At 42.2% G+C, this 19,132-nt stretch overlaps 1 protein-coding gene across 11 annotated transcripts in view; it reads left to right on the forward strand.

The window, feature by feature from the left end:
* Nucleotides 1–19,132, forward strand: part of RARB (retinoic acid receptor beta) — a 311,733-nt gene that overhangs the window by 274,587 nt on the left and 18,014 nt on the right. For all 11 annotated transcript variants that reach the window (XM_036379258.2, XM_054518507.1, XM_036379266.2 and 8 more), the window contains one exon: nt 16,417–16,577. In XM_036379258.2, coding sequence (XP_036235151.1) covers nt 16,417–16,577 — 161 coding nt within the window. The remainder of the gene's footprint in view (nt 1–16,416; nt 16,578–19,132) is intronic.

Consider the following 19,132-nt stretch of genomic DNA (forward strand, 5'->3'; position numbering starts at 1 on the left):
CTCCCGTGCTGATGGTGTGGAAGATGGAAAGCAGGCACTCAGAAACCAGTAAGCGCTCAAAGACACTTTAGGAAGATCTCTCCATAAGTAGACGAGGCCGTGGATTTCCCTCTGCTGCTGTCAGGCTCTTGCTTTCATCTGCTGGATGAATTGTTCGAGCAGAGGGAGTTTTCCACTGCCATGCCTGCGATAAGCCGGCTGACACGTTGCAGCTCCTCCTGCTGCGGTGCTGGCCCTAGGACTGGGCTCTAAAAATAGCCTCGATTTGTTTTTAGTTTGACTTTGTATCACATGCTCGTTTTAAAATACATCGGAACAGTTAATTTCCAGTTCTTCAGCGCTCATGTGGAAAGTGTAAAGGATTTTTTAAAGTAGATGGTGTACAAGGAGTAGAAATAGCACCCTTTCTATCCAAACTTAAATAACACTCAGCTGCCAATTCTATAAAAGGAAAAAGAAAGATCATAAGGTGTTGGAATTTTTAATGTCCTCTAACCCAAAATGAATAGAAATGGTTTTGCCCCATCTTATTTTACTCCAGTATTTGTTTGCACGCTTGCCTGTTTCTGAAAGCTCTTAAATGTTGAAATCTAGGTCTCATGAAAAGTCTGTCAATCAGACAACAGCTCTGAAACCTGACTTCTACAAGTTGTAGCTTAAAGCCCTACAGGCGGTGCCTGTGGCTGATCGGCATTTAATGAGCTGTGGGATCGTTTCTCAGTGCCATGCATCCATAACCAGTTGCTTGTTGTTGATATAAACAAATTTGGTAAGTAAATGTGAGGAAATTGTCTGACTTTGGAGACATTTACCTGAATTTCAGAGTTAAAGCTATGTGGAATTCTTCCTTTCCCCTGGCAAAAAGTGCAACAGAAAGCAAACATGCTTTTAGTTGGATTACAGGCATGGTTAGTCATCTGACAGACAGTTTTAATGGAGTCAGAAAGACATGCTGGGGAAACATGCTGACCTACTTTTCTTTCTTTCTTTTTCCTCAAACTTCGAAGCAAGTGAAATGTTAATTTTAAAACTCTCCATAAAGTTAGACTTTGGTGTAGGAGCTCATTTTGTAATTTAATTTATTTACACTTCTGTTTAGGGTATGATAGATCGTTTTGGTAACTGAATTTCGTCAGGTTGTTTTTGTTAGGAAATTGGGTTACATCTGAGAAATCCATGTTCTTTCCCCTTTGCAGGACAAAGCAATCAGCTTCAAGTTAATGAATGATTTAAGTCCAATCCTCTGAGGGAGGACTTTACAAACCATTGACAATAACAGACTAACAAAGCGTATTACATTTTTATCATTTTCAATGCATTACATTTTTAAACATTTGCTGTCTTTAAACTTGGAGGAAGAAGGATTACTGGGAGATAGTGTTGTGCATTTTTACTTTTTTTTTTTCCCCTATGTTAAGGAGGTGGATGCTCCACCTAAGTATTTTCTTGGAGGCAGAACTTGATGTATTTGAACCTGGGAAACTCTTTACTGTAAAACTTGAGAGCTTGGGGAAAAAAAAGCCTTAAATTAAATAGGAAAATTTAGCAGTGAGGATAGATTAAAACATTGCAGAGATACTACAATATTAAAACGTTGAATGATACTGGGTGATAAAGGAAAGTGTTTTAGAAACACTTTCAGCAGCAGGCACACACACAATTTGTCAGACAGCTGAGGGGTGCCAGGTCCCTGGCAGAGAGCTGAGCTCCATTCGCTTTGCTGGTGGCTTTAGTGAAGATGTCACTGCATGGTTGAAGGAGCAGGAGAGGACATCATTCCTTGACACCCTGGTCGATCCAGGGGCACTGTTTTCACCTGCTCTGTCTCCTCCTGTTTCCATCATTAACAAGTTTTTCTGCTGTCACTCAGCCCTGGTGCAATGGGTGCTGCTGCAAATACTTTTCTTCCTCCCATCTCTCCTTGTTCTTAACTCCCAACAAGCTGATTTACAATTTGCATCATGGAAATAGTAATACAATGGAAGAGAGGCATAAAAAATGGAAATTGCCAGGAAATCCTGAAGTTTATGGGGAGTTTTACATTTCCCAGAATCCACAAGTTATATGTAGTCTTATGAAGTACAGTGATTTTACATACTGTGTACTTCTAGAGAATGTTTCAGTGGCAAAGATTGAGATCTAATTTTTATAGTTCTAAAAATTAAGTATGTTGGCTAATACACAAGATTTCTTCTCTCTCTCAAGAAGGCTGATAGTGGCATTGCACAGCTCTTAGCCATTTTGTAAGCTGGAGACACCAGTAGAGGAGGCATCAGCCCAGGAGGACAAATCAGCAGTAAGTGAATATCCTTATGCACTGAACTGCTGCACCTCACATGTTCAGCATCCCTCACTGCACCATAGCTGTCCTTCATGCAAGGACTATCTTTCCTGTGTCTTTCTTGCCATAGCTCTTCTTCTAGGTGAGCTGTGACATGGTATGTGTTGATTGTAGTGGAGACATAACTGGGAAAAGACACTCAAAAAGCATCACATCTGAAATTTCATTCAAGAATGAATGATTTTTTTTTTCTGATACAGGAAAGTTGTTGATGCTGGAAGATGAAGCACTAGGTTTAAGTTGCTTAAGTTGCTCTCTGACAGTACCAGGCTGCTGCTTTTGGGCAGGGAGCTCTCATGTTTCCAATTAGGAGTCTTGTGAAGATTGGTGAAGAAGTCCAGAGCTCAGTGTGTGTTTGGTCTTGTAGTCCACATTGTACTCTGCTGCACCATCTGGTCATCCCATTGAATAGCTCCAGGATCAAACCCAAGTGATCCATATCCCTGGAACAAGTGACTGTTAGTTCATAAGAGACTTTTGACAGCACTTTTTTACAAGATATTTGATTTTCCCTTTCAGTAATTTGGAAGAGAAGCTCAATGCATACTTTCCCCCCTGCTCCTTCTTTGGATGCCTCTTCAGGTGAACACTGCTATTAAATCAGAACATACAGAAAATAATTTTAAATGGAAAAGGAATGAAAATAATAAAAAGACAATAAATAGAAGCAAGAGGATAGTTGTTAATAAGAAAAAGCCCTATTATGTTCAAACCTCTCTCATAACACAGGGAAAAGTAAACAGGGACAGAGGAGAATACACATAAATATTTTATTCCTTTAGTTCTGAAGAAGGCTTAAATCCTGTTTGTCCTCAAAAGAGAGTCAAAGCTTTTCTTGGCAACTTTTCCTGTTGTTTTCTGAGTCAGCTACAGCTATTTCACATGTTTATTAGGAACATTATTCCTACTAGAACTCAGGCATTGTAAAGTGTGAACATACATAAACTACACAGGCATATCAGCTGCCACTCATAGGGCACACAGTATAAACCCAAGAGGTTTGGAGTCTTCTTTCTTGGCTGGGGGAGTGAGGCAGGGAGGTAACCCTCTGGGACAGGGGCCTTGCACTAATGGAGGAGGAATATTTACAAATACTCCCTAGAAACCAGGGTGTGGGAAAAATGAGGCAATTAAGAGGAATCACTAGATACCCTGTCTTAACAGTTTATTATATATATTTTTAATGAGTATTTAATCCCTAATGCTGTGTGATGGATTAGAAAAGAGGGGGACTCAGGCCTCTTTCTGTGCATACTTTTATGTTTCCCCTTCATTGAACATTTTCTCTGGGCAAATTGTTTAACTTGAGCTGGTTGGAGGTGTTCCAGCACAACAGAGCTTTGCTGAAAATAACATTGGGTTGAATCCCAAAATGAAGAGTTGTCTGTTGTGTTCAGATTTGCAGAACCTCGGGATGAGTTACAAGGGGGGGCCGGGAAGGAGCCTTGTCTGTTCCTGTCCTCCATGTTGTACATCCCAGACCCTGGGGGACTTGGCTGTACTGTGTGCAGCCTGGTGCTCTGGGCAGTTCTGCAGCTGGATGGGCAGGTGGATGTTCATCAGCTTTTTTAGGAACTGAATAAACCTCTGCTTTTGGAAATCTTGAGGTTTTAGCTCATGCTTCCCGTGGGGGTTGTAACCCTAGAACAATATCCTGAGGACCTCATAGAAACCCTTCTGTTAGTGCATCTTTCATCTTGCACTTGCCACAGCCTTGGAGAAGACCATCCTAGCTGGACACAGGCACCCAGCCTGTGTGCAACGAGTTCAGGGCCCAATCCCACACTGGTGACAGATGTGAAAGATTTGTCATCAGCATCAATGAGATACAATGGGGTTAGCAGCCACCTGTAATGCCAGATGATCCGTGCTGGGTAGTCACTTCCAGTGCCAACTGGGGACCACCACCTTCATTGAAGGAACAGCTGTGTGTTGAATTCAGTCTCCTTGCCCAGCCCTTGGCTTCCCTTTCAGATGTCATCTCATGTCCAAGTTGCATCCTTTGTTTTCATGGAGAAGTCTGGGAAAACTAGGTCAGTTTATCCAAGTAGAAATTATTATTTTATTGAGTTAACTCTGTGTTGACCTGCTGCCTGTTTGCCTTCTCAAAATGAACTCCCTTGTGTGCACTAAATCTGGAAGTTGCAGAGTACTCAGTAATCACTTTGATTTCAAATCAAAAATAAAAAGGCTGCTTTTCTTAGTATCTTTATGTTTCCTGGAAACAAGTGTCTGTCTGCTTTGCTTCTTGTGTGATCACTACATCAGGCTGGTCTGGTGTGCTGGGAAAGCACTTAATGTAAAAAGGTTATGTGCTGGATTTTCTGGAGATATTTAAAAGATCTTATGGAGAAATCAGGATTTGATTCTGCTTGACCCTGGCTGACAGAATTAAGCTCTTTAAGCCAATTCTGTAGTTACTAGCATGCCTTCTTTTTAAAATAATCTGGTCCACTTACTCCTGCTATTTCAGAACTTTAGTCCTAGACAAGAAAGCTGTTTTTTTTGTTTTGTTTTGTTTTTTTTTCTTTTTTTTTTAATGAAAGAATATTTGGAATGTATTTTTAAAGAACTTCTTTGGCATTGTACATGAAAGATAAAATATATCAAAATAGACAGTCTGATAATTAGGTGCAGGCTTGTGGAGTGATTCATGTCATAATGTGAGTGCTGAAACAGCTGAGGTTGCTGCAGGTGTGCTAAAGGAATTTGATCCTGTGATGCCGTGATGCTTTTGCCTCTACATAAAGCAGGAGTACAGATGTCAGGAGAGCCTGCACTAATAGATGAGAAACAGTATTTTTGCATGTGAATTATGGATGGAGCACTATTTATTAGAGGAAAAAACTAAGGCCTTTGTCTCCCAGGCACCTTTTGCTTTGAAGAGTCCCACTAAAGCCTGCTGCTGTCCCAGGAACAGAGATCCCAAAGTGAGCTGGGGCTTCAGCTGCTGCCTGTTGAGCCTGGCTGGAGCTCAGAGCTGAGTTATGCCATGCATGGGCAGAAAGGGATCCGAAGAAAAGCCTGGGAGGCAAAGGCCTTTAAAGTGCCTCAGCTGGCGGGTGTAGCTCTTCGGGGTGGGCTGAAGCTGAAAGTGAAAAAACTTGTTTACCTGTGGCAGCAGCCAGCTTCAGCAGGGCTTTCCTGGAGACTGCTAGCTTGCTTGGCATAGCTGTCCTGAAATCCTGAGATGGAAAGAAAAAGAAGTCCCCTGACTTCACTCCTTGCTTTCTCCTTAGTTTACAGTTGGTGAAAACAGGACTATGTAATCTTCAAAAAAAATGCCCCACTCCAACAACAAATCTGCAGATTGTTTATTCCAACTGCTCAGCTTTTGGGAAAGGAAAGGATGTAAACAACACACTAAAATGCAGTGAGATGCAACAGTATTGTTTGGGCATGTTACTTTCCCATTTGATGAAGCTTTTTTTTGTAGTGTTATGGCAAAACAGCTTTACAACACACACTGTTCTTTAAAAAAATCAAACCCACCTGCCGTCCAAGCCCCCTGGCCAGTGCAGATGTGTGCCCACCAGCTGTGTTGGACTGTGCATCAGTGTGAGGCTTAAACAGGCAATTTTTTCTGGCTGATCTAGCAGGGCTTCTGGTCCACCTGGCTAAATGATACTGTTCTTCCCTTCTCCTGCTGCTTCAGCTAGCCAGGAGGGCCAGCTTGAGCAGGGCGGCTGAGTGTGGTTGTGGGGTGCACACTCTGTCCCCCCTGCCCTCCACTTTGGGTGCCAATCCTGGCACCTTGAGAGGTGGAAATAACCTCCCTGTCCCCATTCTATTTCATTTTGTTTTAGTAGTAGGAGCATGAAGAAGCTTTTGCATTTAGAAAGGAATGTGTGTAAGCTCATAATGGTGTGTTTTCCACATTTGCTTCGGAGGAATAGGTAAATAGATTCTGAGCTATTTCTTTGCTTTTATTGTCCCTGGCCTAGTGGGAGGCCAGGGCTGCAAGCTGCCGAGGCTGTAACGCAGACAAGCGCTGCGATTCAAGACTGCAGCTCCCTTTCTTCAAACATGCCGGGAACAACTGTTCCTGCGCCTCCATGAGCTCAATTTACGGTTGCGGGAGGCGATGTGTTCCCGCGCCTGGCGAAGCACCCGCGCACGCGAAGCCTCTGCAGACGTGTTGTCAGTTGGCAGCTCTCTCGCTAGATGCACCTTTACACAATTGCACAAGCCACCAGGAGGTACAAATGTGAAATTCAGCCTTGGGGGCAAAACAAAGAAATGAAACTTAGGTATGAATGCGGTGTTATCCATCTGCAGATACAGATATTAGACCTGATCTCCCACCACGCTACTGTAGTTTTACACTAATAGGACTCTGCTGTGATCGGTGGAGTACCACTGCAAGACAAAAACAGCAGTGGGGATAAGTTTGGGCTGTTATTTTTAATTCTGGTATGTAATGTAGAGAGTGAACCCTGTTTGGGGAAAGCCAGCCTGTGTTCACTGCGTGAAACCACCCATAATAAAAGGTAGAAATGCAGTGACACACTGTCTTGGTATTGCTCCTGAACTTCTGCTCTTTCTTCTGGGGAGCCATTGCCCTGAGTCCTGTGTGTCCATGTGCAAGCAAAGGGATGGGGTCTTCCAGCTCGCCTCCTTTTTTTGGTTGCTTTTCCATTTGCTGTCCCATAAAGTCAGTTTTATCATGCATGACTAGAATTTGTCCTGTAGTTTGGACTCATTCATTACATTGAATAAATGTGCTTATTATGGAAAGTTATTTTGTGGAAGGAGTCTGTTGATGGCATTGTCAGGAAAGAGGTTGCAATTTGTCATGGTAGGTAGCTTGCTGCTGCCTACCTAAAAAATAAGTCAGTTCTTTTCCTCGGTGTATGTTAGGATAAGATATAAAATAGCTGTGGCAGATTGAAGCGTGAAGTGTTACAGGCTGGCAGTGGGCAGGGATAGTGTGCAGTGTCTGGTCTTAGCTTACAGCCATGCACTTCCTTGGCCATCAGTGGTCCTGGATAATGCCCAGCAAATTGAAATGAGGACTTTGGATAACCCCAGTGTCTCCCAGTTGTGAGGCATCGTACTACCGTGACTGTCTCCTGAGAGAAATTAATATAATATCTGTAGATAAGTAGACTGATTTACCTTTTGATGACCCTGGAGAGAAAGGTCAGATTCAGGATATTTTTGCTCATAATCGGTTATCCATAAAGAGTTAGTGTACCAGGCTTCAAGATTGTAGCTCAAAAGGGCAGTTGCTTTGAGAAGGTAGCTTGAAAGGGCACCTCAACAGCTGAAATCAGATGAGACAGATTTAATGGCCTCTCAGTAATTTCTGACTGAAAGTTCAGAGTTTGAAATTTAGGGATTTTTTTTCTTCCCCCAGCCTATGGTAAAAGAAATGCACTATAGCCTAATAGAAATTTATTTTCATGCTGAGTATTTAGAAGAGTTTTTCAACTGCTGCCTATACATTTGGTCACTTCAGCTGTAAGGAAGAGAAAGAATAATCACTTTGTGGTTTTGGTCTTGTGTATTTTTAGCTAATGTGTTAAGACACTGCAATTCCAGAAAAGCTGTCCTCCATTTCCCCAGAGTATTTTGATTTAACCATCTGCATGCAGAATTTTATCTAGACTGCCACAGAAGTTAGTAGTAAATCCACTGGGGTCTTGGCAGCCAAAACAGTAGATAGTAAGTACAATGCTTTGCTTCCCTGAGGGGTTTAGCTTCATAGGGATTCTGCCACAGGCTGGCACTTCCCTGTGGGTTACCTGCAGAAGCCCTGTATATTTAGGAACCCTCCTCAGATGGAGTGATTGATTGCCAAAGCTCCTTCCCATTCCAGCGCTGTGCATGGAAGGGAAAGACTGGAAATACCAACTGGGTGATGCAATAACTTGCAAACCTGTTGCAAGTGGCATGGTAGGTCTTAATAAAAATCATAGGTTTATGTTGAGAGTAAGGAAGTGACTGATTTCTTGCATAATACTGAGAGAGATGGGGCATTATTGGAGTGAGGAGGGAATGACAAGTGTAGTTTAATTTAACAGCTGCACAAGATGCACAGGGACATTGCAAGACCTGCATGTGGAGATACTTCATTTCACATATGGGAATTTCTGGCTATATTAAGTAACTTGAGGTGATGCCTATGTGAAATACAGATGGAAACATACCAGTGAGTAAATTTTGTCCGAGTCAATGAGTATGGCTAGGCTATTTCCATGGCAGATATGTTGGTGGGTCTTCACGGGAAATATTAGTGATTTATTCTGCCTGCAATTGTTAATGCTAACAACCTTCAATAGCTGTTTAAGCATCAGCTGCTTAGAGCATGTGGATTATCCTATTAACACTGGCAATTAGTTGATGATATGAAAGCACTTTGAAAATGGAAATCACAGGGCAAATGCTATTTAAACAGTTCATCATTTAATGTATAATCCCATCTCTCCAGCTACTTTGATTGCAATATGTAGGGAGATGGTAAGGGAGACCAAGGAGTCTGCTTTCAGTTCAACCCCCGGTACAGGTGCTGTGCCCTGTCTGTCCTGCCTCTGACTCAGCTGCTCCTCGTCCTCTACCTGCCCACACCCATGTGCTGCAAAACACATTTTCTTCTGTTTGATTTTTTTTTCCCCCCACTTGTTTACTGTCTTTCTGTTTTTGCAACTTCTTCGTTTCTCATTTGTTCTTAGGACCTGTCTGGGGAGTGTGAGGGGTATTCCATTTCTGGAGTCCTGATTTTTATTCTTTGGGCAGTTAGTACTCTGTTTGGCATGTTCTGCAGACCTTGAACCACTCCCAAAATACTATAGTAAATATAAAGGTAGGCATTAGTTGGTATATTCATACACTTGGAAATGGCTTATGGGAGTCTGGTAGATTGGGGGAGTTTGTTTGTTTGGTTTTTTGGGTTTATTTAGTTGGTTTGGGTTTTTTGTCCAGTCCATCTGCAACATTGAGGACAAATGTGCCTGTAGAACCATTTGGTTCCCTTCAGGAGTGGTTTTGGGTCTTGGATTGGAAGTTCTAGGTATTCCAAGTATGATTTTGCCTCTGGATGTCTTAAAATTAAAAAGCAAAAGAAATTATTGTTAATTTTTATTAAAAAGATAGTACAGTAATATAAAAATTTAAATAAATAAGTAAAAGAGTACCGGAGGCATACCTTTCAGCTAATTTCAAGGGGTATTTTTCTCAACCTGTTGTTTTGCATTGGCTTTTCAGTTTTGGTCCTACATCTGATTTCAGATGCTATTGGGTTTTTTTTTAAGGACTAGAAACTCCTTTTTTTTTTTGCTCATTCCACTTTCTAATATTTCAGGGATGTGACAACAGCAGGTGCCAAATTTCACATCTAAAATAAAATTGTTCCGACTGATGAGAATCCTTGAAACCACAGGTGAAGTTTCAGGCCAGTTAAATAAAGCTGTAGAGCATCCATTTGTATCATTCATTCATATAATGAAACCTGTTCTTATAACTCAGCTCTGATATATTAACCCCGCAGTTATCCTCACACATAAATGGGAGATGTGTTGCTTTCGTCAGGATATAACCATATAAATCCCCTGTGCATGAATGGAAAAATAGGGGCCCTAAGGCTATAGGTATCAAAGGTCTCCCCTATACTTACCATAGCCTAATAAGGTTATTTTGAAGGCATAGGTAATTATTCACAGGCTCCCTATAGCCAGTGATTCATTGTTCACTACTGAAACATTTCTAAATGAATTATGTTTTAAACAAGCAAATCCTTGGCCTTCTCTTTTATGGGAGGAAAAAGAAAATGGGAGGGACACAAAATTCCACCATTTTCTGTGTTAAGTACACTGCTTGCTAGTTAAAAGGTTCCTGGTATTTGTAGCAGTTTAAATGTACTGCCGTGCTTCTTGCTGTTTTGAATGCCTATTTCTGAATTTCACATTTTGATAAAAATATTATTGTTGTCATTAAATTGATATTTAGAAAAGACTGGATATAAGAGCTCAGTGCAATGAATAAAACAGTTGGAGTTAACTATCCCTGGGGATAGAATCAATCACTGTTGTAGAAGAGGGTGACATTTAAAAAAGAAACTCAGAAGAAAATGTCATGCTTAAAAAATTAGATTTAAACGCACTAGCTCCTGATTGATTTTTATTGCACTCACATGGATACACTGATTGATTATCAGCCTTACAAATGTTTAGTACCTTTCTCACTTCTCTAATAATCAGAATAATCTAATTTTCAATGTCATTTAAGTTACCATATTCAAGGCTATAATAGATCATATTTCTAATAAAACATAGCAATTATGTAATGAATAATACAAAGCTGCAAGGCAGAGTTCAAATTTACCTTCCTCAAAAAAAAGAAAAAAAAGGTTAAAAAAAAATACCAGGAGTGTCTGGAAGGGCCAGTGTACGTGAAGGCAGGAGACAGGACGATGTCTTCTGGATGTGTGGTGTGTTCCCCTGTGGTTGAACTGAGGTTCCTGGCGCATTGGCCGGGGCGGGTTTGCCATAGCTGAATGTTATTTCTCAATAGGAAACCCTGGGCGGGCTCGAATTCTGTAATGGATGTGCTTGCTCTGTGCCTGGGGAAAAATGATAGCGTGCCAGGTGCTTATGAAATGTCTTCCATGATTGTTTCTCTGTGCTCCCTGTTAATTTTGATATCTGTCTGTAGAGAGATACTATCTCACTTAATTTGAGATGTTTTCTTCTGGCGATTGTTATCCAACAGCTGACATGGTTGATTTCTCAGAATCAGCTACAAAATATGCAGGTTTTGATGTGTTCTGGTTTTGTAAGTCCCTTACACAACTGTGTACTTGTTATTCGCTTTGTCCATTAGAAATGAGAGTTTTGTGTTTGAAATGGGCTTTGTCTCCAATCATTCTCCATATGTCAAAGCCAAGTTTTGGCATGGAAATTTGTTTTAAAATAGTTTCCTGGCTTATTTTAGGACTGAGCTGTTTTGCCTAAAAGAAAACATTATTTCATCTGGAAATCACGACCTAGGAAACCAATCTATTTATAACTACCTGGTGTTCTGCATATTTTAGTGTGTTTGGCTTGCAATTGCACTACTGTTAATGTGTACAGGAGTCCCACCGTCCTGGATTGATGGCTCATCAGTGTGTCGAGTGTGATTTTGCTGCTTTTGAGATGATTGTTCTCTTCCTTTACATGTCTTGGAGATGGGAAACTCAAACTCCTTTAGTTCCTCATCTTTGTGCTTTATTCCACCAGTTCTCAGGTCTGGAATTTGGCTGGGATGTGCAGCTGGGTGTTGCTGTGGACCATGGGGTCAGAGAGCCTAGTTCAGCAGCAGCAGGGTTGCTAAGCTCCCTTGGTTTGAAATTTTCCAAGGTGACTGTTGGGAAAGACACCCTTATGGACTGCCATTCCATACCATTTAACACAGTTAGTTGAAGAGTAATGTGTGGTATATGTTGGGCATTTAGCCTGATGGAGCACACTTGCCATTGGCAGTAAGTAAGAGTTTTGCTTATTTGACTGAAATATTTGACTGAAATTGGCCACAGCTGCTAACTTGTGCCAGAATTAGAATTTTTTTAGCAGCTGCCTCTGGAGTTGGATGAGCAAGAGTGTGGAGGAGCTGTGCTAGGTTTGTGGGTTTCCACCCTAGCAAACAGCTTGGTGCTGCTGGATTTCCCAGCTGCAGTGCTGGGGATCAGCCCCACAGCCACGTGTGACACCATCAGCCTGCCCAGGCTCCCTGGTGTTCAGGGACAGGTGGCTTCCCAAGGAGCAGGAGGACAGGCAGGACAGTGAGCCTCTGCCCAGAAGGGAGAACTGGCAGGTCTGCAGCGTTCCTACCTCAGTTCACCTCTCACTTCTCTTCTCATTGGGCTTTACAAACAAAAGGAGTCTTTTTGCAGACCGATCTTGTGCCCAGCACTGTGCAATTACTGACTTGCTCTGTGTGCTTTATGGTGCTTTTGAGGTTTGTTAGCTTAACGAGTAACTTCCAAAATATTTGGGGACAAGAAAAGTGTGGTTTTACAGGAATGTGAACTGACTGGAAGCACTAGTAGTTGTTGCTACAGGAACAAAACCAGCTAACTAGTACACAGAGCTCTTCAAAGGTCACGGGGATCTCCAAGACACAAAACTGCAGTGATAGCATTTCAAATAATGAATTTATAGCTGATTAATCATTTTAATACATGAAAGGAGCTGTCTGTGTATCTTCTGGATATCTGGGGAAGCGCAGGTTGTGTAAGTAGTAGGAAAAATTGCATTGTGAGTGGCAAGTTCTCCTCCCTTGGACATGTTTGTGCAACCTTTGACAAATGGATGTACAAATATTCACTCTTCTGTGATTTTACCTGATTGCCTAGAAACTGTCTAAATCTCATGGGCTGGATCCCAGCTTATCTTTAGCCAAACAGTGGCTAAGTTTGGTGGACCTGAGGGGTTTAAGACTGGACAATTCCCTGCATTAGGACATGCTTGAAATGACCCCACTCAGGCAGGAGAATTGCTGCAAGGTTACTAAATGAGAGCACTGGGGTTCTCCAAGAGACCCTCTTGCACCTTTTGTGCCCTGTCCATCACTTTGAGCAGAAAAGGGAAAGTGTATCTGAGGCTAAGGGAAAGGCAATGGCACTCCTGGGGTGAGGAGAACAGACTGAGCAGGACAAGAGGTGGTGTTCTGCCCCCCTACCATCAGGGAGCAGGCTGAACATCTGAAGGTAGGGGCTAGTTCTTAAGGCAATACCTTTGCCAGCTTGTGAACCCTGCTGTGGCTGCCTGCAGGTTTCTGGGTGTGGAAGTGCAAGTCCTGGCGTGTGTGTCAAGGGGACAGGGAAGCTGTCACAGGAAGATGGATTGAAGCAGACGTGCACAGGTGTGGGCGTGTGTCACTCAGCCTTCTGAGACGCGCCAAGACCTGGCTTCCTCACGTATCAAGATTCACCTTTTTTCATGCTCCTTCCTCACGCTACCACCTTATTTATTTTTCTTTAACTTTCAAGAGTTCTCATAGGGCAAGAGAGCTTCCATACTGTCCCCTGTTGGGAGCTTCTAATTAATGCAGCCATCAAGTCAGAATTTAGTGCACAAGTAATGGAATTCATAACCTGAGTTTTCCACGGCAGCATTAACTGTGACACAGATTCATCACTGGCGTATCATCATTAAAAGGCAGTGGAATTGCATCAGGGATTGATGTGATCATATGCATGTAAAGATCAAGATACCAAAAGGTGTGATTTATGTAATATAAGCATAAGCTGTAATCCAAAACCCTTCCCACATGCGGTGTGACAGTTCCTGTTCCCAGAGCAGTGATGGTTTTTAAATTTACTGCGTAAATGTGTGTGTGTGTGTTTATATGTTTTTATTTAACTCTTTTAAACATAGTCTTGTCTTAAGGTCTTTCTGTCCTTTTATTTTTTTTTTTTGCGTGTTGATTTATAACTGTCGTTAAATCTGCCCAATAGTTTGATGTTATTGAAATGCTTTATATTTTAGGAGCTTGGGTGTTATACATCAGCACTTTAATCCATTATCTTACAGGGAATGTGGAAACACTGACAGGTCTGATGCAGTCTTAATGAATAAAGTAAGAAGATATATATTATTCTGTATTTTCATTATTTTAAAAGCTATCAGAATCATTTAAGAAAGTTAATGAGGAACAAAAAATGCTCCTAGTTTTTGGGCTGTGTTACTTCTTCCATTTCTACCCTCTGATTTGGACCAAAAGAGAAAGAGGACAGAGCTTAGCCAGTTTGGTGATGAGGACTGATCAGCAGCTGTCCCTCCAGTGGCCTTTGGAGGGAAAGGAATTTCAGGTACACTGCAGAAGGAGCAGTGCTGGGATAGCAAAGGAGAATGGCAGGGTCCCTGCCAGAGTTATCTCCTGGTCTCTAGGAGCCCTTGGCACCTGCTTTGAAGCCTGGCCTGAATAATGCATTCAGATTGGACAAGGAGCTCAAAACTGTTGAGGGAAGTGGTTGTTGGGGCCGCCTGCTTGGCAAATTTGTCAGTCAGCTTGTAGAGCTATAAGTAAGTGGGGCTTTGTTACAAAGGTTTATTGCTCTTCATGGTTGTGTAGGAGTTTACAGAGTTTTCTAAGGAACTCCTTTATCTCCCAAGTACAGCAGTGATTAGGATTTGTTTCTGAAGTACAGTGGCAGTTTGCAGCACTCGAGACATAGCTCTGGGTCTTGGATGTTTTTTCAGTGCAAAACATGGCATTTGTGCTCTGCACTGGGGTTCAGCCAACAAATCAGAGCGTTTGCTTGAGGGGAAAACTTGTAAAAGGAAGTGGGGAGTAACCAGTCCATCGCCCTAAATCCGACTGCACTGATAGCATTGTACCTTTGCAAGGAATAACCTTTTTGGTCCACTTTTGCTGGTCTCCTTTGGGTCTGTGTTCTCCAAACACCAAAATTGATGGTGTTCAAGGTTAGGTTTTAATCCAGTGGGGTGCTCAGCATCCCAGCCCTAATCCAGCCAAGCACATGACTGACTTCAGAGAGGTCTGTCACACAGTTAAGTCAAGTTCATGCTTAAAATGTGAATGACTGGTGTCAGAATTCTCTCAGTTGCAAATTCAGACCTTTAGTGAGAAGACCAGAGCCATACATTGCATGGACTGTGTGCCTTGTGAAGGAGAAACAAATGTTCACCACATCTCTACTCCTTGTTTTCTATTACACACAATATGTTATTTCTGTAGATGCCTCTGACTCTGATGCTTTCCCAGCCCACTATTTTTTCTGCTCTTTATGAATATTGTGGTTCACCGGCACGTAGGAAGCGACCACAGAAGATGTGGAGATGGGCCTGGGGAACCCACAGGGAAAAAGAGCTGGCATGGAGGTGGCTTTGTGCTTCCCTCCCTCTGGCACAGACAGATGCACTTTCTGGGGCAGGACAGTACAAATAAGAATCAACAGGTCTTTGGCCATCCAAAATCCCAAGCCATGCTCACATGTGCCAAACCCACCAGCTGCACCCTCTGAGTTTAGGGCCTTGTTTTAAATATCGTGAGGTTTTGAATGCTAACAATGTTAAGATTGGTTTTATTTATCCAGTAAGATTTAGTCTTCAGGGTGTTTAATATTGACATGGAGTCTTCAGGGAGAGGGATTGATTTTGCTTGGCTTTGTTGTAAAGCCTTATGCATCTGGTTACACTTAAGACGTTAGCTTTAGCTAACAGCAAGACTCTTGATAAAATTCACAATTACTGGCAATACTGTGGACACGGACTTATCTCCTGGGCACGTTTTGTAAAATTAAGCTATTTTCATTAAAGAACAAAGAGCAGCATGGTGATGGAGCAGCTGTCATATTTTATTACAAAACACAAATATGTGGGAAATCAATTACAGCACGAGTGAGCACAATGCATATTTCCAGTAATCCCCCACGGCCGGGGGAAGGTAGAAGGCTGATCTGAGTGCAGAAGCAGATGGCAAGCAACTTTAGATAGCTTCACTGCCATTTTTTTCTCTTTCAAGTGTTTGTGCTTCTCCTTTGATCTCCAGAACTTGAGTTTAACGTGTTTCATCTTCTTTTGTTTACTGTTTTCACATTTAACTTTCCTTTTAAATAACTTCTGTTTAGTGGAGTTTGTATTAGTGTGGGGCTTTGTTATCTTCCATGCTGAGGTACTTAAGAAGAAAGATATTTGCTGTCTTTCTTTAGTGTTGTTCACATCCAATAAAATAGTGACTGCTTCACTGCAGAGGGCTTCGCCATCCACCGTGCACAACTGTAGTTCTACAGTGGAAAAAATCCCACCTCACAAAGTTACTAAGACACTCTGCATATGAAGTTGCAGTAGACTTTCCTGGAAGGCTGATAATGTGGGATTGTGATGGCACACCCACAACAAACTCCTGTGGAAGTTTGGTTTAATCACTGCTCACTACATTTAGTTCTTAAATTATTTTTAAATGAGTAGGCTGGAATTAATGTCCTCTGTGCATATAACATTTTTATATTCACCTAAAATAATGTGTGTTTAAAATAGCAGTATTTTACAGTGATTTGAAATAGAGCAGCAAAAGCAACATAGGTTGATCTGAATAACCCCATGTGATCTGTATCTCTGCTTTTCTTACAGCTGTCAGAAATGACAGGAACAAAAAGAAGAAGGAACCTTCAAAGCAGGAGTCCACAGAAAACTATGAAATGACAGCAGAGTTAGATGATCTCACTGAGAAGATCCGAAAAGCTCACCAGGAAACCTTCCCTTCACTCTGCCAGCTGGGAAAATACACTACAGTGAGTATGATTTGAGGCACAAAGTGTTCTCGATATGCCTGGATGATGTGAGTTTTGGAGGCTCTGGACATTTTAAATAGGTGAAGAAGTAGATTCACTCTTTGCACCTCCTAAGCCAGGAAAAAACCAGAGGTGTGTGTGCAAAGGCTGCCTGCTGGGGAGAGAAATTGCACTTAGATGTGAGCGCTACTTAGCGGTATCACAAGAGACTCCTGGAGGATTAATCCAGCCAAACCCCAAGCTCTGAGACCATGAGTCAGTGACATTCCATCATTCATTAGAAATTTCTTGGCTCCCAAAGATGTGATCTCTGCTCGTGCATCAGTAGATTACAACTTTGCAGGTGTAGGGAGTTCTTAAATGCTGCTGGATTACTGGTGATAGTCCCAAAGCTACCAAGGTCAAGGAAAATATGAAATGTTTAAGTAAAACAGTTTCCAAAATGCTCATTTGCAGTTTATTCCTAGAATCATAGAATATCCTGAGTTGGAAGGGACCCACAAGGATCACTGAGTTCAACTCCTGGCTCTGCATATGACAGCCCCAAAAATTATACATCCTTTCCCAGTCTACCAAAAGATCCCATAACAGCAAAAAGTTTTGATGCTTTTAGAAATGAAAAATCAGCACCCCCATCAAGAAGCTCAGTACTATGGGAATCTCTCAGAGATGAGTCAGGGAAATAATTTTTCTTCTATACATATATATGTTGCTAAATACAGGGAAAGTCAGTGATATTAATTGATTAAAGAAAATTCAATGTCAAGTTTGCAAATCAAATAATAAAAGAGAGGATGAAAAATAACTGTTAGATAATGTTTAGAACCTTATCAGTAAATAAATGACTACTGGGTCTTGGCTTGCTGTTGGTTGCAGCAGCATTGACTGTTTCAAGGGATGTGCAAAACATCCTGAGGTAGTCAAGCATGTGCTCTCATCGCTGAGAGCAGGAGTTTGGGAGTGACATGGCTGGGGCAAGGAGAGAGCTGCCTCCATGGTTCTTGCCCTCCAGCCCCAGCTGAAGATCTGGGACCAATCCTCAGAGGCCTGGTGGAATAGTGCTCTCACTGGATTGCTCTCTGGTTTGGGTAAATTTTCTGCTATTGAAACAAACATTAAATTTCTGAGTGATGTAGGCAAATCCCTGTGTGCCATCAATATTCACTGTTTTAGCAATCAGGGTGCTTTTTAATGGCACAATAATCTATTTACAAAATGGAGTGCAAGGCTCAAAACTGAGGTCTGAGTGTAAGACTTGGTATTTAAGTGCAAGAAAAGCAAGCATATGGTGTGATTTTATAAAAAAGCACGTTTTTCATCTTGTTGAAAGTATTTTCACAAGCACTCTTCACATTTAAATCTGAGCCCCATGTAAAGTGGTTAGTACTGGGGAAGGAGCCTCTCCTCCCCATGTTTCTCTGGTCCTTCCCAGCAGGAACACATTAGAATGTATTTCCACCTTAGCTGGGAGTTAGCAGAGTTAGCAGAACTGCAGCTGGTGGCATGGCACTGTATTGCATCCTGGTAATTGCCAAAGATCCTCGAGGGTTGAAAGATAAACCTTGGCACCTCAACACTTGCATTAGGTACTGGCTGCTGAAGCATCATTAATCTTTTAGCTCTTGAAATGATACAAGTGGATGAAATTGGAGAGGGCCTTGTTGCATAGCACACCCACTGCTGATGCCTTCGTCCTTAGGTTCTGTCGGAACCCCGTGGGGAGTTTATGCCCCTGTTGGAATTTCAGAGCCCTTGTTGAGAGCACCTGGATCTCAGTAATGAGCAGTGAATCTGGGCTGTCTATGGAACATGAGTAGCCATGATATGACTGCTCTCTTTCTGAGGCTGGGTATTGGTCATTCGTATCTCAAGCCTGATGGGACAGCCTGGGGCAGGAGATTTCTTGTTTTTAGCTTTGCTCTGTTGGAAGTCCAAAGCAGGGAACTGCTGCACAGGGCTCACCCTCTCCTGCTTTGTCATGGTACAAGTTGCAATAACAGAATTATGCTGAAAGAGTTATTTTTGGCTTACCTTGAATCTTTGAGAGCGATGCAGCTTCCTTCAAACACTGCATCAGAATAATAGCAGTGGTACTAAATACTGTCTTCTTGTTGCATTCTCATAGTCTGTGTGTGAAGTGCACAGTGTTTAAATCTCTCATCTAGGTAAGGTCTGGCAGCCACTTTGGCATTTTATGTAGGACTTCAGTGTTAAGAGCTCACGTGGGAAGGACAGAGTAGTGCTGGGGCTGGAATAAGGGTCACCTTCCCCTCCAGCCTCCCGCCAGCCCAGAGGGAGGGGATAATCCTTTCTGCATCACTGAGGATCCAGAGGGGATCTGGATCCCCTGGTCACAAGAGCACAGCTCCGGTGCCTGGACACCACCAGCAGCTGCTGATCAAACAGCAGGGCTCCGACAACAACCTGAGACACTTGAAGCAGAGACCAGAAATCAAAAAACAAAGGAGCACAGAGCCCTTTTTCTAAGTGCTGAGTCCAAGGGGAGCCTATAGGCTAAAAGCCTATGCCACACTGCTTTTTTTGATAGTAACAAT

The sequence above is a fragment of the Molothrus ater genome, chromosome 1 (genome assembly GCF_012460135.2).
Source record: "Molothrus ater isolate BHLD 08-10-18 breed brown headed cowbird chromosome 1, BPBGC_Mater_1.1, whole genome shotgun sequence".
In the NCBI taxonomy this organism is placed as follows: Eukaryota; Metazoa; Chordata; class Aves; order Passeriformes; family Icteridae; genus Molothrus; species Molothrus ater.